Genomic DNA, 22,166 nt, shown 5'->3' with positions numbered 1-22,166 from the left:
GAAATAGAGTGCGTGACTCGACAATCTTCTAGAACAAATCTCTCAGGCCAGACTATGTTGCCCAGCTACCTCTCTGGGGTTTTTTTCATTCACTTTTTCCTATTTTGTAAAATTCAAAACCCGTTACGAACATTGACACCTTGCTTCCACCTCGCCCCACGCGCTGTATGAAGACGACTGGGAACGAGTCAGCTTTTGTTTCCTGTGAAATAGTTCTGTTAAATATGCAAATTATTTCATCCCTTTCAAGCAAGGCACTGGTGGTTCAGTGGTAGAATTCTCGCCTGCCACGCGGGAGGCCCGGGTTCGATTCCCGGCCAGTGCACGGTTAATTTTTTTTTTTCTTTTCACTCTTATTTTTCCTTTTCTTTTTTTTTGGCAGTTGTTTTCCCAAATAACTTCTTTATTTTTTCCTCAGACAAATTGGATAAGTTTTTTCTGTAACATGTAAAAACAAGCCACGGTACTACAGCGAAATACCTTCTAACTTAGGTAATTTTATTAATCCACTAGTGAATAAAATTCTACTGCACTCCTTCAGTCAAGTATTATAAAACAACAAATAGATTAGCTTACTGATAGTTTTATATTAATCACCTTAATTCATATAAATACATCAAAATTTTGAGAATTACAAATATAATGATAAACAATAAAATCTTCTTGAAAACCCATACAGGCATTTCCTGTTTCATATATAAATTAGTGAGAATTCTTCAAAACTTGTCTAGAATGTGTTTGTGTTTGACATACTATTATCTGAATAAATATCAACATTAATTTTAGTCTTTTGCACATGTTAGTGTAAGAACAGTTATCTCTGGTGTGGAACCAATCCTCAAAGGCACACTGTAAAAATATGTTCCAGAGGAAACGTAAACAAAAGTTTCTTTTTCTTTGTATAAACCAGCAAAAAAAGGATTGTAGTAGTATATTGGTATGTGCATAGGAAAGAACTGTCCTCCGTGTGTGTGACCAGACAATATTAAATCAATGTCCTGATATTGGTTCAGTGCTTGATGTGCTGCCCATGGCTGGTGAGCCAGAAGAATTGTTGGAAACTTGTTATGTCTTCCATCAAGAGCCTGTGATAACTTCATACCATGGTTCTCATAGCTAAAATCATGGAAGCAAAATTATATAATTAACTTGTTATCAATAATATAAAAGTTAGTGTCACACACACAAAACAGGTACCTGGGGTGTGGAGGGGGGCCCTCCTGGTTTGTACGCAAGTCATATATACTGGCCACCACAATTCCAACTAACCGAACGCCTGGAACAGGCTCGAGCCTTTGGAATATTGCTTCTTCCCCTGGATGGGATGCTAACCTATTACCGGCCTTTGCCAGTCTGCTCTACCAGTTTGTGAGAGGCACTGGCCATGATTGCTGAAAGGGGGGAGGGGAGGGGGTATTAGCCCCTTTGAACAAATTTATAAAGATTAGAGCTACTTTTACTATGCAACGTGTTATATCTTACTTCATGGTATCAGCTTGTATATCATCTACCCCAGCAATATAGATCTTGTCTTCAGGACTATCTCTATTTAAAATGAGGACATGTGAGTTATGGAGAGGCTGAATTCCAAGTTGTTTAAGCTCTTGCAGCCAGCCATCAGCATCTCCAGTGTGATATTCATGATTGCCTTACAAAAGAGAAAAATCAAGCAAAATTAACTCTTTAAAAAATTAATCCCAAGAATGATATCTAAGATAATAAATATAATAGTAAAGAAATATCCTATTTCGGTTTTCCTCACAATAATCTTTCTTTCTTCAGGGTTGCCACTCATTAGAACTCAAAAAATTCCCTGACTGCCCCAAAACAATTCAGCTTCACTGACCTTGCATAACAGAAATTATCAAATATTAAGCCAAATCCACTTTTACATTTGCTTCAGCTTCTTCTGCAGACCATCAATATTCTCCTCTTCATTTTCGATCTCTTTTTATACCATGCCATAGAATCAGCCAATCAGAATACGGAGGTATTTCGGGTTTCAGCCTTCCCATCGTGCCGTCTTCTGGGTGTCGGCGGTTACCACGTTCCCACTGTCACATGTTTTTTTCTTCCTCCGGCGTGTGTTCCGGTGTGTGGGCAGTATGTGCATAGTATATATTTTTCACGGGACTTTGAAGCCATATATATATTAAAACAAAATTTCCTGACTTTTCACTGACTTTGACAAGAAATAAGATAATTTTACCTGACCTTTTGAAAAATTCCCTGACTTTTCCCTCCCCCAAAAATTTTTTTTTTCCTTAATTTTTCCTGACCGTGGCAACCCTGTTCTTCCTTTTTCTACTGAACATTTTAAAAATCCTTTAGCTAATGTTACTTTGTAAAAAGTAAATTTCACAGCAGGTGTTAAATTTCAGTATATGTAACTCATGCCATACCTGTGACAAAGAATGATCCGTATTTTGATCTCAGTTTCTTGAGAGGCAAAATAGCTTGTTTCAAGTTTGCCACAGTGGAATCAACCAGATCTCCTGTAATGACAGTAATATCTGGCTTCATCACAGAAACCATATTCACAACCTTGTCAAGAGCTGCATTTCCTACCATGGGACCCAAGTGAATATCTGACAGCTGGACTATTTTTGTTCCGTCTAAAGATCGTGGAAGTTTAGCAAGAGGAACAGTCACCCCAACAATTGTTGGATCTTTGGATGCAGCAGTTAACCCTTGTATCAACAAAAGCAGAGAAACAGTAGAAGCTATTACGGACTTCCACCTGTCCGCATTTGGGAATGTGAAGCCACAAAGTCGCAAAACTGCGAAAACAATGCTAAGAAAACAGAGGTTGAAGAAAATCAGAACAAGAAGCCCTAGACAAGTAAATGCCAATCTGCTGATCAAGTAAGGCTCAAGACCAACAAAGACTCGACCAATGAGCATACTAAAGAATGCCAAACCAATGAATGTAGCGAGAACGGCGTACAAAACCCAGTGAACTACAAATAACATTTTTGAGTTCGACCGCCGGCTGGGAAGCAACACTGTTAGATTTATCCAAACAAACCGCGACAGAGCGCACATAACCATCAAAAACAGCAAGATTATTTGAATCCTGAATAGTATCATTTTCCTTTGTGGTTTCAAATCGAGAAGTGCAGTTCCTGCCATTGTAGTGGCTAAGAATGCCGTAATAACTCCAAACGCTCGGTACATCGGCAAGTCCGCCATGTTTACTACCGTGCCCAGTTCTCCTCGATCCTCGACCGACAGGTGTATATTTTGCGGGTTGAAAGATTTACCAGTAAAAGCTGTCTTAACCCAAACAATGTTAGCCTCTAAAAGAGTCTTAATCTTTTTTCTGCCTGACAGATGCCATTCTTTGCCTTTCCGTGTGCAATAAAAGTGCTAATCTAATAAGTCCAACCTGAAAATACAGTACCATACCCTTCAACATTCTTTGACATCAGAGTTCTGCCTCCCTCAGTTATCTGGGGGTAGGGAGGGGAGGGGAGGTTTGCTTATCCTTTTGATCCACGTTTAGGGATAACAGTTGAGGATTCTGGTCTCATTTAGAGTTTTTAGGGCAGAAAGTCAATGTTTTCACCCATCAAGAAACTCTAGGGTTTCAGGCAAGTAACTAAAGTATTGTTAGATTTGTGGCTGGGGCCTGTGATAAATCGGTAGGACCGGCACCAGGCCAATGTATCGTGGGCATGCTGATAGTGCTTTGTGTACAAAAGTTACAAAATGCTCAGAGTAAGTGGGACCAAACTGTTTGCAGAGAATGGATAGGATTAAAAAAAAATATTAGACATCTTTAGAAACAATAATCATGAAACAGATAGTAGAAATCTTACAACCAATGTAGGTCTTTATTATCAATTCTGCCACAACTTTACTTGTACATTTACATTTTAGATGTTATAATTACAATTCTTGGAAATGTTATCAAAATTGATATCAAAATTATGCTAATAATACCAACATCCATAATAAATTAATTTTAAAAACAATTTACAATTAAAATAATTTAGGTCGTATAGTGTAGTTACCTGGGGAATACCTTAATTTGTTGAAAAGACTAGTTAAAAGCCTTGGGAAAAATATGCATTTCTTATTGCCTGTATATATGGTTGATAAGAGAATGTTATATATTAAAACGAACCGATTAACAGTTTTTTCCCATAGTCAATGTGTGTCGTACTCTTTATGACACTTAAAATACCTCGCCACAGAGAGCGGGTCCCAGACAGACCAGAGACAGAGCAGGCGCCTTTGTAACAAAGTCTGTCACTTCACAGCCCGGTGCTCCAAGCTGACAACTAGGATGCTACCCATGGCCAACCTTGACCAATGGATGCCTATTATTCACACCTCTGTGGAAGCTGCAATTGTTTATCTGCATGCAGTCAAGAAGGAGCTGCACAAAAAAATTGACAACCACATCTTCCACACTTGTCATATTTTGATTGGTCAGTTAAAATGAAAGCCATCACATAGTTGGACATACAAAGATGTCAAAAATTGATCAAAAATACCTTTCCTGGTGGCAATGGTATAATCCTTAGTACTGTAACACTAAAATTGTATTACCAGTAATACTTTTTAATAAAATCAAAGTTTGAAATAAGACTGGATTTATTAAATGATTTTCTGGTGATTTAAATTTGAGAATACTTCAATCTGCACTAAGGGTACTTGAACCTAAATTACATGTAGTCACAAACAACTTCAAACCTTGTCAACACATTTGAAATTCACTGATATATTGCACAAATGATAAACAAATATATCAAACACACCCATGTGCACACCAACAAGTGCATATTATGAAGCAGCTGAAGCCAATAATCAAGGAAGCACATCTTCTGTATGTTACATTCCTTAATAAATATATCTCAGGGCCGTACTTAGGATTTTTAGTCCGGGGGCCGCTGCGGCCGCGGCGGCGTCTGTCGCGGGGGCGATCGCACACACTTCCTTCCCTGTCGCTGCTCGCGTGCGCGTTCTCCTCTCCCCCTGCTGCCCGCCGCGCCCCCGGGGGCACTCCGGTGCAGAATTTAGTTTTGCTGGTGGGGGCCGCTGCCCCCTGCTGGTGGGCCCTGTATCTGGTAACAGCAAATCTCCACACTCTGAAAAAAAAAACTTTGATATTTGTATGCTATTTCTTAACTAGTCGAGTCCTTCTTCACTGGCTGGGCCATATTATCATTTGAACCATTGTTCTGGGACTCCTTCTGCATCAACTTTTCTACCATTTTGCGTGGAAAGCTACAGAAGGCTGTTCTAGCTGCTGCAGGTGTCGGAAGAGGCATTACCATGGACCAGGTGTCTGTTGCAACATCGTAACATTCGACAGAGCTAGTGGCGAGTCCATTCCCACTCCACCCACCACAAACATAGATCTTACGGTTCAAAACAGCAACCCCAGCTTGGTAACGAGGAGCACTTAGTGATGCCATGAAATTCCATTCATTGCTGTCAAGGTCCAATGCTTCGCATGTGGGCATGAATGTGTTGCCATGGTAGCCACCTATGACATAAATCTTGTTGTCAACAACAGCGGCCATTGCATCTTCACGTCGTTCAATGATTGGAGCTACAGCTGAGGGTGTAATAATAATAGGCAGACAGTGGTTGGAATCAAGAGTATAATTATTATTATTATTATTATTATTATTATTATTATTATTATTATTATCATTATTAATATATACGAAAATTGGGTTTTATGGGCAAGGGTATGTAAAAAATATATGTTTTGTAAATAATTCACCTCAATTTTTGATATTATAACTTGTGTACATAGAAGCTTAGAGCATGTAAAAGCTTTCAGAGTGTTATTATGTAGGTTAAGGTTATTGACATGTTAACTGAAATTATCTCATGGGAAAAACTTGTAGAAAAACAAATTTTGTATATTTTCTTTTTAGCCAGATACACCTGAGATTCAAGTTTGTATGAAAAGTACTTACTATAGTAAAGTGTGCATCATTGTAAAGTGAGTAATACAAAGTAAAAAGTTCATGTATTCCGGTTAAGTGTCCAATAGTTCAGTAAAAAAAACGAGAATGAGAGTGTAAAAAATAGCTGAGTGTTTCTCTTTTTACTCACTACAATGTCACGACGGTGTCAACGTTGTGATCCATCACCTTTGTCCTCAGCTATTAATTTTGAACACTATGTCATTATTATTATAATAATAATCATTATTATTATATATATATTTCTATAACTATACTACAGTAGCATAATTAATACTAGCAAGTACTCTTGCTTATGAGAATCATTAACAATAAAAATACCCTTTCATAAAATACAAAAAAGAGAGAGAGAGAGAGTGTGTGTTGCTGATTGGTGATCTACCGGTAAATCAAGCTCACCTCCTAAAGCCCAGACATCTGTACTTGGATCATACATTTCCGCAGAGCTCAGGTAGTTGTGCCCATCATACCCACTGATCACGTAAATATAGCGACCTTCTGTCACAACACAGGCGCCATCACGTTGATTGTTCATTGATGCCACAAACTTCCACTCATTCTTGGTAGGATCATAGCATTCAACAGTACTGCTCAAGAAGCAGAGAAAATGGTGTTAGTCAAACATTAATGAATTGAAGACAAAGAGGCTTAAAGCCTGATAACACTACACTGTATTTCTGGTATGGTCAGATAAAAAGTTTGGGAGATGTGAGTCAAACCTAATACCATACAAACTCAGTAGAATCCTAAATTTTTAAACCTACTGATTTCTCAAATCAATTTTCATTACTATTGCAGGTCAAAGAAATACAAGATTCTACTGTAACTATAACCTGATAATGACACTGCTAATTGGCTTTAGGCCAGTTTCCAGTTTCCGCACAGGTGTCCCATTAGGATGCTTCACTTCCCACCCAGGTATAAGCTCTGGCAGTATGGGCTGCATGGCTCGAGGCTTTCCCACCCTGGCCAGTGCTCAAACCCAAACCACACAGGTCTCACTCACTCAGGCTGCTATAAACCGGGTCATTTCATAGTTAACCATCCTGGTTACCTTCAATTGGTATAACTAAATTTATTGACCAAATGTCTAGTATCTTTTAGACACGTTAATAAAGTTTCTATCTATCTATCTATCTATCTATCTATCTATCTATCTATGTCAATTAAGCATTTAGGAATTGTTGGTTCTTGAAAAGTAATCTTACCGTATGGGTGACCGCCCATCATAGCCTCCAACAGCATAAAGTAATCCATTGAGAGCGACCAAACCAATGTTACTGCGTGGGACTTTCATTGGTGCCATAACATTCCACTTGTTGAAATCTGGATCATAGCGTTCACACGTGGTCATCCTCTTCCACTCTTTACTTCCACCAACTACGTAAACATATTTGCCCATGGACTCTATGCCTGGACAGTGACGGGTGCTCAGCCGTGAGATACTATGCCACACCTCAGTTTCCATGTCGTAAATTGCGCACACTGGTCCTGCAACTGTCAGGAGAACACTAACAGATCGGAGGCACCTTCTGGGGACTTGCCATTTAGATGATTCGCTGTCTGTCATTGAGTCTTCAAACTGCATCAGAGAGTACAGCTGCTGTCTAGCTTTTGAAACAATTTCATGAACTTCTGGGTTTTCAGTGATTAATTCATCAGAGGCAATAATTTCTTCAAAGTATTCTGGATTGACTTGAGGAAGACGAACCTTTTCAAGCAAAGATGGGAAATACTTGACTCGTTCTTCGCGATTGTGTTCGACCCATTTTAGTAAGAGTTCGTAGAGGTCTTCTTCACGAGGAATAACAATCTCGTCATTCATCAACAGATCTCCAAGTTCTGAATGAGGCAACATCAAAAACTCTTCAGATTTCGCAGCTTCCATAAAATTTTCCTCGATGAAAGTATTGGCTCGATTCAATAGGTCGTTAGAGTTGAATTTATCCGAGAGAGCACGGATCCCCCAGCAATTCGTCAAAGTTAGGCGATCTTGAATGAATTTACAACAAGCTTGGGTGACTGATTCGAGCAAGAGCAGACACGAGCCACAAAATACATCTTCCACGTTCTCTTCAGTGATAACAATTTCGCCTTGGTAGATGAAATCAAGAAGAATCTCCATTCCAGTGGCAGTTATTTCTTTAACAGCAACTTTATCACTCGTAGTCGCCATGTGCCCGCTGAACATGGCCATGAAATAATCCGAGTTGGCCGCTAGCACGTTACGGTGAGCGGGAAACTCTTTGCCTTCGACAACAAGAATTACATCTGTTAAAACAGAATGAACTCGCATCCGCGAGATTCGTTTAAGTATGTAAGTGTTGTGGTTTTCGTCTGCAAAACGTACCGAATCCTCTTGTTTAAAAACTTCATCCAGAGCCATAACTTATTAGTTTTTTCGCTGTTTTGCTTTACACCGTACACGTCACAAAATTTACCAAACTTTGTCCTTTGCCCGGGTCCTTTGCCATCCACTGTCACGAGCGAAGCTAATTAAATTTGCGTTTAGCTTTTCTTACAGCTTGATGATCAGTATACTTTCTTTTCCAACAGTAAGATTAATTGTCAACACATTAGATGTAAACCACAATGTACCTCTCAACTAAAACAAATCACTGTTTACAGTTTTATAGTGAAAACTGAAAAGTCCATTTCCAAGAGTCTCTGAGCACGTGACACAATCGTTCCCAGAGCCCCTAGTTTCTTTTTCTGAGCCATGTGACCTAAGAAAGGAACGCGTGACGACACGCGTGACTACTCGTGCAACAAATCTGACAAAAAAATATTAGGCTCCGGGGACGGAATGCGAAAACGGTAAATATTCGTCTGTATAATTTTCGATCAAGGTAAAAAGATCCACTAGTAATAGCAGTTTCCTTCGTTCGCTTTGAAAGGAATCGACTGCTACGCAGGCTAAAGATAAATCTGTCAGTGGAGGGGGGTGGGGGTGGGCTCGTATGTTCCGTTTGCGGCTGAAAAAGCACTTGAATAACAATATAAATTTCTCTAGCCTGCAAGCAGGCTCACCGTTGGGTTACATGAACGAGCGGCCAAGGCACATAGACACGTAAATAAAGTCACTCATCATCATCATCATCATCATCATTATTTTCATTTGAGGTGAGCCTGCTCGCAACTCGCCTGTTTCTAATGAGCAAGAGCTTTGTAATTTTAAGTCATAGCAGCGATACGGGTATGACTGAGTACGAGTTTCGAATTCCAATCCATGTACTTTTCAAGATTCCTAACTCCACCCTGGTTCTGGCCAGGGCCCAGTTGTTCGACGGGCAGATAACGCAATGGGCTGGATAAGTCGCTCTCCAGTGGATAAATGATCCATTAAATAGCGACTTATACAATGGATAGCGTTTTTCACCCTTTGAACAGCTGGGCCCTGTAGAAAAGGAGTTTATCAGTAGAAGATTAGTGTGAAACTTGCAGAAAATCAAGGTGTGCATCCTTTTCAATGACCTCGACTGGTTACTGGGCGGCATGTAACAACATGTGCTTTGCAAACAGAACCCGAAACGGACGTGAAATTTTCATATTTGAACTGCGGATAGATGTAAAGTAAAGAAATGATCCTCGTAGTGAAATTGCAAAGAAAGAAGCCTAGGGAGTGTTGGTTTTTGTGGATGGAGGAACCCGGAAAAAAACCCTGGGAGTAAGGACGAGAATCAGCAACAAACAAAAAAAAACCCGTTGAAGCGCTGATTTTTTTTTTTCAGGCTTTTTTAAATTTCAATTTCTTTTATTGCAATTTCAGTGCGTCGATCACTTTTTCACTTTAGAACCAAAAGTTTTAGCAGAATAATGAACTATTAAAAAGCCGGGGGCATTTAATCAAGGAGTCGTTATTTATATGGAAATTGGCGTTTTTAATTCTAACAACCAGGACAGGTATTTGAGACAATATATTATTATCATATCCTACCTACACGAGACAACACTGACAACAAACTACACCTGATGGATGTCCAGAAAATATTACAGAAAACTATACAAAAACCGAACTAGAACCAAATTGTTGTCCATAGCCTGCTGAAATGGACTTAACTCGCATATAAGATCATTTATATTAATAGCGTGGCTTGTCTCCTTGGAGTACATTTTATACGTTTTAGAGTTTGCTGGAAATTTTAAGAAATATTATGAACAAATAACACTTAGGAGTCTGTAGACATTCCGTTCTTGACTGACTGGCGATAACAGTAATTTAAACAAATGTTTATTGCAGGTGAGGGAATTTTTCTGCCTACTGGCACAGCGGAGGAAACATTCGCGGCTGTCACTTAGTTTGTCAGGTAACACTTATGACACACAGTGTTGCGTGACGACCCAATAACGGCTGCGAGTCGAAGTAACACTTTTGCAACGTGAAGCCGAGATATATTATTTCAGCAACGCTTTGTATAATAATAGGGACTTGGTTGTTTCTTTTTCCTGTTCCATAACAAATATAAGATCTTTAAGAAGGACTCGCCGCATTCTTTGCCGTGGGACCTAAGAAATGAAGGAAAAGTACAAAGTTAGAGAATAAATTGCACGTTAGGGGATCTGATTTGGTACATGCTACGTTATTGTGAAAGTCACGCAATGTTTCTCTTTAACAATGCGCGACGACTTTGTTCCAATTCTTAGGATTGTAGAAGCCTGACGGCATTTGCTTGGAAACCCGGCGCAACTGCTTTGTTTGTAGCATGAAGTGACTTAAAGTATTGCTACTCCCCCTTGAATGGGATGCCAGTGCATGGAATGGTTTCTTTCTGACTTTTTGTTACAGTTTGCCAGTAGCCATTATACTTCTGGGTGGAGAGAGGCACTGTACGAGTTAATTGTCATAGTCTATAAGATTCGAACTTTGGCCGGACCCGTACCTCCCGTTTCGCTGTTTGGCTGCGTCTTGTTTTGGTCCTAACTACCAATTTTTTCATCTTTTTATTTTGAAAATGTCGGGCCGATTGCTCCTCTCCCAACATCGGATCGAAGGTGTTCTTGTTACTTCGACACTAACCTGTCGTCAATTTCTCTCATACTTGCATAGTTAAAACTTCTTTCTTCTTTCTATTTCATTCGCAATTTAGTTTGATACGGCCAAGAAGTTCAAGGTTTTACGTTTTACAGTCTCAATTTACTCAAATAAAGGCTAATAACTCCACTTTATCTCGATTAACTGCCATTTACCATAACAATTTTCTGTGATTGATTCCATTAATAAAAGTTGGGGAAATGTAACCGTTAAGAATAAAAATGCCTCTAGAATCCTTCCGCCATCCGATCCTCATTACACAAATAATCGAGAAACATGAAAGGGTAAGTCGTAAAACATTCCATTATTCTTTCTTATCTTACAATACATGATCTTTCCAATATGGCGATTTTTGGCGCGATCGTTTCTCCATTCGGCACATTTTGTCACGCTGTTTTATTCATTTCGTTTCACAAACTTCTTCTCGCTTCCCTCACTTATCCCTTCCTAAGGTCATTCTTACTTTTTCTTTAACTCTTCATAACTTTCTGTCAGACATAACTTCAATTTTTCTGTGTTCAAAAATCTTCTATCTAACTTTCCCTATTCCTCTATCTTCCCTACCTTGGCCAACATTTCTCGATCTCTTTCTAGTCGAGAGATCAGAAGCTCGAGTAAATCCCTTGTCTTACTTGACGTGTATATACGCTCGAGCTCCGTTAATTAATTATTTTCGTCGATCAATAATATAATATAATCCATTTTCCAGAGACACGAAGATTTTTGAAGCATTTTCATAGAAAAATACCGGTTTATTTTTAGCGGTCTCTCTTATATACTGGGAGTTGGGGTGTTTTTGGTTTTTTTTTGGGGGGCTCGGGGGGGGGGGGGGGGTGTGTGGAAGTGGTGCCTTCTCCTCTTTTTTCTTTCACCGGCCTGAATGGAACAATTCGGGGAATGGATTATCAATTACTCTTCGTTCCATGTCACCCCTATTGGGCCACGCCTCATTCAAAAATTTATCCGCCCGTCCATTTTTTCTCCCGTCTCTCGCGGTTACGACCTAGTGGCCCATCAGCCGGAGCTTTTACCGTCCGCAACGTGAAGCGACAACATTTTACTCCCGTGGGTGCTATTCCATCGCAGGTTACCTCCTCCATACTGGTTCATTTTTACACCTGGGTAGGAAAGGACTCTGGGAGTTGGGGCTTTCCAAACTACCATTCCCCAACTCTATCTTCGTCCATCCCTCCCTCCCCAACCTGTAAGAAAGACAATCTCTCCCTGGGGTTACATCTTGTTGTACCCATTTCTGCCACCTCCGGCCTCGTCTGAGTGGTGGGCGGGGGTAGTGGTGCCTCTCTTTCTCCATTTCTCTAGGCTGATCTGTCTCGCGTGGCTCCAATCAAATTTTTTTTTCTTTTTACAAAAAGAGGTGAGAACTTGGCGTGATACTTTTTTTTATCCCTCTCCCACCTCTCTGATCGTCTCTTTCCTCCCAGTGAAAGGACTCCTATTCTCGTCCCCGCCTATAAATTTTTACCCTCCGTGCGGCGCTTATTCGGCGGCGCTAAAGTTACCCATCTATCCTTACAATTAATATCCCCTACTCGCGGTAACACTTTAACTGAACTCCTGATAAAAAAGCATTCCCGCTACTCGGCGCCGGGGGCGCCTCTTTTCCGTCCCTTTCGGCCCTCGGGCGGCCTATCAGCTGGCGCTTCCTTCCCCCCCCATTCTCTTTTCCACTCTACGTCTCCACACGCGTGCAAAACCTCGGGCGCGGCCTCTTTTCTTCTCCCTCCCTTCCCCTTTTTTCCTCTTTTTTCCTCTTCCCCCATTCTACACTCCTTACCGGCGTCTCCTCCCTCTCCTCCTTGGGTCGCTCTCTCTTCCCTCCATTTCTTCGCTCATACTCCTCGGCCCCTCCACTCTCGCCCTCCTCCCTCCTCCCACTTGTGACTCCCTCCCCTTACCCCCCCCCCCCCCCCCCCCCTCATCCCCCCTCCCCCCCTCCTCTCCCCCCTTCGCCCCTCCCTTCCACACTCTTCTCCCTCCCTGCTCTCTCCCCCCTCCCTCCCCCTCTCTGCCCCGCTCCTTCCCTCGCTTCTCCTCTGCTGCTCGGGGGCACTTTTCTTTGCGTGGTGTCCGGTACTGTCGTTCTTACTCCCTATGTGGTCGCGGGGCAGTTTTGGGTGCGGAGTCTGTGATTTGCGTATTCTCAAATGTCGACGTATGGAGATGGCTCCATTTGCAAGATTATGTTTTGTTGGTGCAGACGACCTATATACGACTGTCCCTTCATGTCCCGATTATTTGCTGTATGAGCTGTCCGCTGATGGCGCTGAATGGCCTGGGCTCCATATTTTTATTCTTACGGTTACATTTCCCAATTTTTTTATTATGGATCATTCACATCAGCTTTGTTCTGGTTGGCTGTTCTTCGATTAGTGGGTATGCCTTTATGTTTGAGATGTAATCGTTAATCTTCACTTCTGGCCGTTGATCTCCAAACTCAACATTTCCGATCTATTTTGATAAGGAGGATAGCTCTTATAACTATACCAAGTTATGGGAACTGTGCGGCAGGTTCAGTGTCGGTAACAAGAACACCTCTCCGCCATTTGGCGGGCTCCGGACCTTCAACGCCTTCTCACATTTCCAAAATAAAAATTGAAACTTTTTAATATACATTTGATAGTTAGGACCCTAAAACAAGACTGCATGCAATTTCGCGAAATCGGCGAGGTCGGTGTCCGCGAACTTTTAAAAAGCTCGAAAATTATGGAGTATTACACTTAAGTGCCCAAGAAAAATAACATGGTGACCCCAGGCCCAGGGCCTAAACCTGGTTCGCTCGATCCAGAGACCCATGGACCAGCCATAAGACCAACGCATTTCTCGTCTGTGAAGTTTACGTAAAAACGTTTTCTTTCCTGTCTCACCTGTTGTCGTGTATCTTTTTGGTTTCCAAGTGCAGTAGATGATGATGACGAAGAAGATGAAGAGGAAGAACCCTGAGGGGAAAGAAGAAGTAACGGTGAGTGAGTAAAATAATAATTTCACCTGGCAATACATTGTATCAATACGTTATAAAAGCCCCTTAAAGGAACTCTCTTTGATGGGGATGCTCAAGGTCCCTTTCAGAGGTCCAAAAGCGTGTTTTTAAATGCCGCTCGCTTAGGGTGTTTCAAGCCAAAATATTACTAAATTATTACTGACGCTTTGTATTCATTAGGTACATTATCAAAGCTGGAAAAAAGTTGTTAAGAAATGATTTTTGTCTGGGTCCTGATTCTTGGCTGGCCAGTCACTTATCACTCATTGGTTCCTGAAAGGGGTATAAATTGTCTTGAGCCATTTTGACAAGCCTGCGTTGCAGACGAACTAAACCCTAGGTTTTATAGGTGTAGGTTTTGTAACACGTCCGGCTGCGACGCAGGTTAATTTTGACGTGAGCAGTTTTTTAAAATTTCACACGAGCATCAGGCGTGATTATAAGATTATAGAAATTCATCAACTGGGAGACGTTGTCTTTAAGGCATCACCAAATTCTGCAAAGCTAACAATAAAGGAAACACGACAATTTATCACGAAAATTCCTGTTTCAAGCTTAGCAGTGAAAGGATGTTTAATATGCTTACTGCTGTTGACGTAGAAGAACCTTCAAGTGCTTCATCTAATTTTCGTTTTTTCCTTGGTCCAATGGCTGCCAGCGCCGTTGAGTTAGCTGCTCGTTTTCGAATTACTTCCTCTTCCTCTTGTTGCAACTTGGGTACAAAAGATAAAATACATAATTTTAAACAATTAAAGAATCTACCCCCCCCGAGGAGTGGGGGGGAAAAAAAAAAAAATTTCTTCTCTCCCCCCCCTTTTTATGCACCATTGAGAAAATTTAAGCGTCAAATATACGCATATTTTATCTTCCTAGCGTAAACGTTCCAACTACTTCTGACTAGGGTTGTAGTTTCAATCTAACCACCTTCACGTTATCAATACCGTCAAAACAATAACGGTATATTGCAAGCAAGTCCACGGTTACGGTGTTGTTTTGTTAAACCATCAGATTCTCAAAATCAACACTGAAATTACGAGCTTGGTAAAAACAAAGCTTTTACTTTTATTATTACATTTTCATATTTTATAAAATAAAAAGCTTTCTTACCTGTTTTGCCTTCTCTTTAAGTCTTGCCTGTTCAGGATCTTCTTGTCTAGACCGACTCTGTTAATTGCAAAATATTGGCAAGCAGTAATTTAGTCTTCAATTTGATTGTTACACAAGAAGTACAAAATATTAAAGAAATAAAGCTCATGCAGAAACTAGAGGCACTATGCCTAGTTGGCCAAGGTCGCTGAAAAAACTGTTTGCACTTGATAACCCTGTGTGGACAATACAGCATACATGTATGTCCCCTTAATTGCAAAGATTCCTTTTCTGACCCATGGATAACAGAAGGGGTGGGGGAGAAAAATAAAATGTGACAGAAAAAAATGGATATAGACCAGAGAGAAGGCTTGTTCTTCTCCAAGAAAATCAGTAAGCAGTGGTATTCACTGGTAGCCTAGGCATTCAATGTTACATTAAATCAAACAGAAATTAAAAATCAAACCACTATGTCAAACCATACCAAGCAAGAATCTGGTTCAAAGTAGCTTACCCTTACAGCTCGCATAAGAATATCTCTTTCCCTGGCATCTCGTTTCTTTCTTTCTACTTCGTCGATCTGCTCAAAAACTCGCAGCTGAGACCTAATGTCAAGGCCTACTTCATACATTGGATCATCCTAAGATAAAATCAATCAACAAATATTTAACATTTATTTATGACAATGACAGACCACTTAAAACTCAAGTAATACAGGTGACATTTTCTCGCAAGTTGCTGTGCAACAATGTTGCATAATTTACATGTTGAAAAGAGTTGTTGTGTGTGCTATCACCCAAGCATGTTCCAAGTTGCTTCATTACTTTGCAACAAGATGCAATAAAATGTTGCTATATTACATATACTTGCTCTTTAAAAGAGGCAGTCTTAAGCAAGTTAGTTTTACATACCCTATAAACTTCAAGTCGATGCAAACTCATCATAGATAATTTTTCCAAAATGTTACGTAATCGTTCTTGCGTTGCATGTGATACTAAATTAAATACTTCTTGTGACACCTCTGATAAGCCATGTTTCCTCGCTGCAAAACAATGCCCATCAACATGATCAGCATTTATTTTCTCCTTACAATATATCAAACAGAAACCTTATGATAATAAAGTAAACCATTAACTGTAGGTTTCCTGGAAATCACACTACTCTAAGCAAAGCACAGACTGTGTGACTACACCAAAACCTTTTGCCAGATATGTTAAGGTCACAGACAGTTAGCTGAATCTCAGATATCAAATGCTATTACCAGTATTCAACAAATTGTCATGTTGCCCATATAATTATGGTCAGAAAGTCATTGTTAACATTTCAGCTGTACAAATAACAGATTTCCTGTGATTTTCATCATGTGCTGGCAACATTTTGTTTTAAAAAATCATGCTACCTCAGCTCTGCTACCAAGTACCATGTTTTTATTTTGCTACAGATTTATTCTATGTGAATCACTCTCTAGTTATCATGGGTATCTTTGTCAATTAAGATAACAGGGGTTGCCTAGAGTTTCATGAACAAAAATTAAGCAGTTTTGTTAACAAACTGACCTAATGCCTCTAGTCTTTTCTGAAAAGGGGAAATATTTAAAAAAGGTTCATCTTTACAGCTTCGTGTTTGAGAGCTAAGCAATTCTGAGTTAGTAGCCAAAATACGCTGACTCTCTTCCTGTTGAGAGAAAAAGAAAAGAGGATCAATCATAAAAATTTCAAAGTATCATGACAAACAAACTGACAGAGCCTGTATCTATTGTAACGGAAAAGGTAAGGAAAAGGTAACAGAATGTATCAGTAGGAAAAATAATCAAGTGCCATCATCAAGAGAAGTAGCACTGTGTCATTTTATTCAAACAGCACTTCTCAAGAAAATTTGGTAACATATTTTATCAGCAGAACAGATTATTACTTGGGCAGAAGCCCCAAGTCAAGAATTTAGTCATGTTCTTTACTTTTTGTGTCGTGATGGTCCTGATAAGTATCTTCTTGTTTAATAAACATGTTGACCTCTAGCTAGGTCAAACCATGACAAATAGAGCGGCATGAAAAATCTGGTTGAACAATTACACCTAGTCCCTCTTTTCACAGACAACTTGATTACTTCAATAACCATGCCTACGATAATCACCCACTTACATGTATTAAAATAATGCTGAGCTTACCAATAAATTAACTCCAGCCATTGATGTGACATCATTGATATCATCATCCCCACTGCTGCAATGATAAGCCAAGTTAATATCTCAGTGCTGTACTGTAAAGTTGCTTAATGTACTTTCAATGTGCATTACATTACTATAAAGTTCTACTTAATGTATGACACAATTTGCAAGGAATTATCTAGCTGTATAATGCATTTCACAGACAATTTGTTAAATAAGCAATATTATCCTGTTCAATCTTTTAGAATATTGTCTAGTTTTAGTCAACTGAGCATACGGCCTCATCAGCTAAATATCAGGCCATATTCCATGTGATTTTTCAGGATAATTGTTAAAGACTTATAGCCCTACCTGTCGTTTTGTTGATTTGCTATTTAGCTGCTATGGAAAAATAGATTTGCTACTGTTAAAGTATGCTACCTGCTTATTCCAGTGAATCCCTTGGGCTTTAACTTGTCAGCAGCTGCAGAGGTTAAAGTTGTCGCTGCCTGTGATCTTGCCGAAGCTACAACCATTTTAGCTGCGGCAGATCCAGGTGGTGCATGAACCATGACAACATTCCGAGTACTGGTAGCAACCTGAGAACCAGGTGTTGCCCCTGTAGATGTCGTCAAATACACTCTCTGGGCATTAATTTGTTGCTGACGTCTGAAAAGTTGTTGCTGTGCCGGCGTGAGAAGAACTTGCTTGATCACCTGGGGTTGTCCTGGTTGTCCTTGTTGAATGATTTGAACTTTTTGCACCTGGGAATTATGTTTGTGTATCTGTGGGGAGGCGGCAAGCGTTGTGGCAGTGGTTTTTTGTTGAACTTGCTGTTGAGGAAGGATCTTTTGTGGAGTAACTTGCTGTGGCATATGTGAAAGATGTAACGTTGATTGTGGTCTTGACTGTGCTCGTAACATTGGAAGTGTTTTCTGAATTTTAAGGAGAAAAGAAGCAATCACAATTAATTTTAGGTTATTCTTACCAAAATATTTCAATCAAGCAAGTTTAAAGAATACTTTGGGCGGCAACAATTGTTAAGAGGGTAATGTACACAAAAAGCACTGGATAGACAGAAAAACAGAGATGCTATCAGTTCCCCAGTTCAACTGAGAGATCTCCAGCTTTTATAAAGATCCCCCAACCTCACACAAAACACAAGATTCCCAAGCTTGTTCAACATCTGGGAATTTCCCAGTTTTCCTAGTCTGGACTCATCCTGATGGTTACTAGGTCTAATGCAAGAGTGCTCAAGTCTTTTTTTTTTTTTTTAAAAAAATGACCTGACCAAAAAATGAAAAAGGAAAATAGAAAAAGCTTGGCAAAGGAAACTTGATTGTGATTTATACCTACCTTTAAAAAACCAACAAGATTTGGTTGTGGTGGAGAATTAAGTGTTGTTTGTAAATTTGCTGCAAATTGTTCTTCTGTAAGTTTTCCGTCCTAGAAGGGAGAAAACACCACTTAATTACACCAGCAATTACTATACCAATTTTAGCTGACCATTAACTTGTTGCCTTGTTACAAAGAATAGCGACCTTCAGATTTGGCTACAAGTACGAGATAGAGTATGAGTATGACTTTGGAATTTCGACACAATTGTATCCCCCAAACTATAACTCTTCCGTGTTGCTGACTAACACATAAATAAACGTTAGGGATAAGATTGTTGTAATAAGTGATTACCGTATAGGAAGCACACAAATTTAGTTTGAAAACTCATACTTGTAGTCCAATTTGAAGGTCGCTAATATTACTTCCCCTCCCTTCAAAAAGATAATGGAAATCTTAGGAGGAAAGGCTTGTCAGAGGCACATGTTTTTTGGGTAAGGGGGTTCTTTTAAAGGATAAAACAAGTGTCTTTTTAGTAACAACTCTTGGCACTTGTAGGAGGAGTCCTTTGTTTGATCTTGGGTTGTACTTTCTACTTTCCTTGTATTAATAAGTTCACAAATATAACTGGAAGCTAGCCCATGCATGGAATGCTTTAAATGTAACTAAAATTATTTTAAATTCTATCCTAAATTCCACTGGAAGCCAGTGTAATGAAAATAAAACTGGAGTGATAGGTGAAAACCTACAGGGCTGCAAATAACAGTGGGTCATCAGACATTGACTGACCAAAATTTGCTGATGTCCAACGAAATCCCAAGTGTGGTTGGACATGATGTCCGGACAATTTTTTGATTATATATTATTTATAGCAACAATGAATAAAAATCTTCCGAACACAATTTTGTTTTGTCCGACCAAGATGGCATCTTAGTAGGACATATGTCCTTTCAAGTGAAAAAAATTATTTGCAGCCCTGAACCTAGGTATATTAAAAATGTGGTATTAACTGCTGACCATACAAACAGTGTATATGAGATGAGTAGTTTTCTTTTTTACACATTACCCTGGTGATGCCTTTTTTTATCAATTTTTAGCCTTGTAAATATTTAGTACCAAAATGAAACAAAAAAATCATGACGGTAATTATAATCATCATGATTCTGTTGTTCTATTTTGGATCTCACAGTCAAGGCTTTATTTGTTTCCAGTTTGGGATGGCAATGAAACATGAAAGGAACTGGAAAAAGTTTAACATTATTTCTTGTTTACATTTTGTACCTTAAAAAAATCCTATTTATCTCAATTAAAGTGTTATGATATGACATATGTCTTGATATGACATGGTGATCCCAAGGTTCGGTGGGGTGACTCAGAAAGGTATGCTCATTGGAAATTTAGAATTAAAACACATGGAAGCGGCTCAAGCTTTCTTGACCCCCAAAGGATACCAAAATGCAATTTAGACTTCTATATCTCTTCACATGTAACCCTAAACAAGACCTTGACAGCTAAAAAGCTGGCCAAGCAGCGCCCTGTGGCAGTCATGCACACTGGGGGCTCTTTATGGGTGCAACAACATGCTTATTGTTCCAGTCGTGTGCAGAGGTGCAGTCATCTATTTCAACTTATCTTGCTTGGCCCCACAACATCTAAATCATGACCAACTGAGTTTAATTATTATGTTGGGGGGGGGGGGGGGGCTACGTCGATTTTGGATTTTTTACCTTGCACCTCCTAGGGGGAAAACTTTGGGCCAGTTGCTTAAGGGTGGATAATGGTATTAATCGTTGTCCAGTGGACAAGTGTTGAGAAAACAAACTTTGCTTTCCATAAGATGGTTAATGTAGTGAAATGGTTATGAAGCCTGAAAAAATTTAATGGAGCAAGCGAAGGTACCTTATTGTTTCTTATTGTGCAGGAACTTATTTTTGCAAAAATGGAACGAGCATATTTTGTGGGACTTAATTTTTCGCGATGTGGCCAAAAATAAGAAATAAACATAAAAAATACAATAGAAAATGTTTAAAACTAATTTTCGTAGGTCTTTAATTTTGCAATTTTTTAAAAATCGTGAAAATTAAGTCCTGCGAAAATAAGTCACAATAAGGTATATGTTGGGAGGTCTAAGACTGCATAACCTTTTGTTTTGCACTCATACAAATGCACAAATTAAGAAACTGAAATGTTTTCTATTGGTCAGTTACTCAGACAGAGGTAAACACCTGTTGTGTTTTGTGCACGGTCAGGCTTCTTAACTATTCCCCTCTATTAACTATGGGAAAGCAGTCAATATATTATTTTGTCAACCCTACACCTTATCTTACTCACCATAACACCTTGCACCAACTCTTTAACAGTCTTGCCAACATCTGGAGATTTTTGATCTGACGCAAGCCTGATCAAGTTGCTGAAAAAGTTCTTTAACTTATGAGCTTGTTCTTTTACTTGTTCAAGAGCCACATTGATCTGTGGTTGTGAATGTGTCACTGGTGGTGTAGGGTTAGTTTGAGGAGGTTTGGACTGATTAGCAGTGACATTATTTGTAACTGGCTTACTGGCATGTATACCAACATTTGCCACATTTGAAGTGTTTGAAGTTTTGGTTACAGTACCAGCCGCAGATGAAATCGCAGCCTTTGATGTTGCAACTGCAACTTGGTTGACGGGCATTCTATATGTGATCGTACCTGGTATTGAGCTTATTTGAGGTCGAATTGGAGTTAAACTAGATCTTATAGGAACATTCTGAGATACACTAACACTCGCGGGTACTGGGCGAATCTGGGTTTGTATTATGTTGATCTTCTTGTCGGGTTGAATTGGCGTGCTTCCCGTCTGCTGTTGTAACACAATTTGTGTAGGGTTTATGGCCCTCATGTTGGTAGCTCGTGGTTGTATTTGTTGAATGATTTGTGGGGTTGTGATGGTTTGATTGCCTGAAAGAGTCACATTGCCTGTCACAACCCTGGGTGCTAGCGCGATTTGCTGAGGATTAATCAAGTTAAGGTTCCGGTTAACTAAATCAGCGTTGATCATGGTAGTAACGAATCGAGGAGCTCCTGCAAAACCAGAGTTCGGAGCAAGAACAGCCATAGTTGCAGGTCGAGGAGCTAAAGGAACTGCTGTAGTAACAGTAGGACGAGGAGCGATATTAACAACAGTTGTAATCGTCGTGTTACCACCCGCACTTAGCACAGGCGACGAAGAAATCCCCGGGCGAACTGCACTCACTGTTTGGTTCTGAATCGGGCTCGTTTGATTTGGCGGTTTACTAGTCATGTTGCTCTGTTTAGGACTGGCTTTGGAAGCCGCCACCGAAGCTTTGACTTCATTATGATGAGATCTAGGGATCGCTGTTGATGCCAACTGGCTTTCCAGCGATCCCACCATAGCGCTGACCTCCTTCTCATCTACTTCTTTCTCGAGTAGGTCTTCTAGAAAGGAAGACGCCATTTGGCTACCATTCTTTTGATGCAGTGGTTTAAAAAGTAAAACAGTATTATGGGATGGATCAGCAGACCAGGGCGCCAAAAACGGCTGATTGGCTCCTTGATATGACGTCATTAGCACAAGTTCACAGCAGATGCGCATGCGCAGTTTTCTGCGCATACAAACCGACTT

At 39.9% G+C, this 22,166-nt stretch overlaps 3 protein-coding genes and 1 non-coding gene across 4 annotated transcripts; 1 reads left to right on the top strand and 3 right to left on the bottom strand.

The window, feature by feature from the left end:
• The first annotated feature begins 254 nt into the window (after positions 1-254).
• On the top strand, positions 255-325 carry Trnag-gcc (transfer RNA glycine (anticodon GCC)). The gene has a single exon. It is a non-coding gene; the product is annotated as a tRNA-Gly (tRNA).
• A 154-nt stretch (positions 326-479) lies between these two features.
• Positions 480-3,196, bottom strand: LOC144649001 (transmembrane protein with metallophosphoesterase domain-like). The gene is made up of 3 exons (XM_078508452.1): positions 2,403-3,196; positions 1,483-1,648; positions 480-1,116 (listed from the first exon to the last, which is right to left on the bottom strand). The coding sequence occupies exons 1-3, from the start codon at positions 3,190-3,192 to the stop codon at positions 783-785; spliced, it is 1,290 nt and encodes a 429-aa protein (XP_078364578.1). The 5' UTR covers positions 3,193-3,196; the 3' UTR covers positions 480-782.
• A 1,848-nt stretch (positions 3,197-5,044) lies between these two features.
• Positions 5,045-8,605, bottom strand: LOC144648999 (kelch-like protein 12). Its single transcript, XM_078508450.1, has 3 exons — positions 7,157-8,605; positions 6,348-6,535; positions 5,045-5,569 (listed from the first exon to the last, which is right to left on the bottom strand). Exons 1-3 carry the CDS (start codon positions 8,332-8,334, stop codon positions 5,133-5,135), a joined length of 1,803 nt encoding a protein of 600 aa, XP_078364576.1. The 5' UTR covers positions 8,335-8,605; the 3' UTR covers positions 5,045-5,132.
• A 1,200-nt stretch (positions 8,606-9,805) lies between these two features.
• Positions 9,806-22,033, bottom strand: LOC144648997 (transcription initiation factor TFIID subunit 4-like). Its single transcript, XM_078508448.1, has 11 exons — positions 20,874-22,033; positions 18,564-18,653; positions 17,649-18,142; positions 17,229-17,283; positions 16,621-16,738; positions 15,976-16,106; positions 15,579-15,704; positions 15,086-15,142; positions 14,565-14,690; positions 13,866-13,937; positions 9,806-10,454 (listed from the first exon to the last, which is right to left on the bottom strand). Exons 1-11 carry the CDS (start codon positions 21,996-21,998, stop codon positions 10,344-10,346), a joined length of 2,505 nt encoding a protein of 834 aa, XP_078364574.1. The 5' UTR covers positions 21,999-22,033; the 3' UTR covers positions 9,806-10,343.
• Positions 22,034-22,166: the final 133 nt, after the last annotated feature.

This window comes from Oculina patagonica, chromosome 4 (genome assembly GCF_052425735.1).
Source record: "Oculina patagonica isolate OP01 chromosome 4, crgOcupat, whole genome shotgun sequence".
Classification (NCBI taxonomy): Eukaryota; Metazoa; Cnidaria; class Anthozoa; order Scleractinia; family Oculinidae; genus Oculina; species Oculina patagonica.
This window is presented reverse-complemented; position numbering and strand designations above follow the sequence as displayed.

Bases quoted from the DNA above. Each gene is read 5' to 3' on its own strand.
- LOC144648997 (XM_078508448.1), bottom strand. From the start codon at position 21,998: ATGGCGTCTTCCTTTCTAGAAGACCTACTCGAGAAAGAAGTAGATGAG. The intron at 18,654-20,873 runs GTGAGTAAGATA...TCTCCCTTCTAG, and splicing joins AGTTGGTGCAAGGTGTTATG to GACGGAAAACTTACAGAAGA. The intron at 14,691-15,085 runs GTAAGAAAGCTT...TTTGTACCCAAG, and splicing joins TTAAAGAGAAGGCAAAACAG to TTGCAACAAGAGGAAGAGGA.
- LOC144649001 (XM_078508452.1), bottom strand. From the start codon at position 3,192: ATGGCGGACTTGCCGATGTACCGAGCGTTTGGAGTTATTACGGCATTC. The intron at 1,649-2,402 runs GTATGGCATGAG...CTCTTTTGTAAG, and splicing joins CGGATCATTCTTTGTCACAG to GCAATCATGAATATCACACT. The intron at 1,117-1,482 runs GTAAGATATAAC...CCATGATTTTAG, and splicing joins ATACAAGCTGATACCATGAA to CTATGAGAACCATGGTATGA.
- LOC144648999 (XM_078508450.1), bottom strand. From the start codon at position 8,334: ATGGCTCTGGATGAAGTTTTTAAACAAGAGGATTCGGTACGTTTTGCA. The intron at 6,536-7,156 runs GTAAGATTACTT...CTTCTTGAGCAG, and splicing joins GATGGGCGGTCACCCATACG to TACTGTTGAATGCTATGATC. The intron at 5,570-6,347 runs GTGAGCTTGATT...TTACACCCTCAG, and splicing joins AGATGTCTGGGCTTTAGGAG to CTGTAGCTCCAATCATTGAA.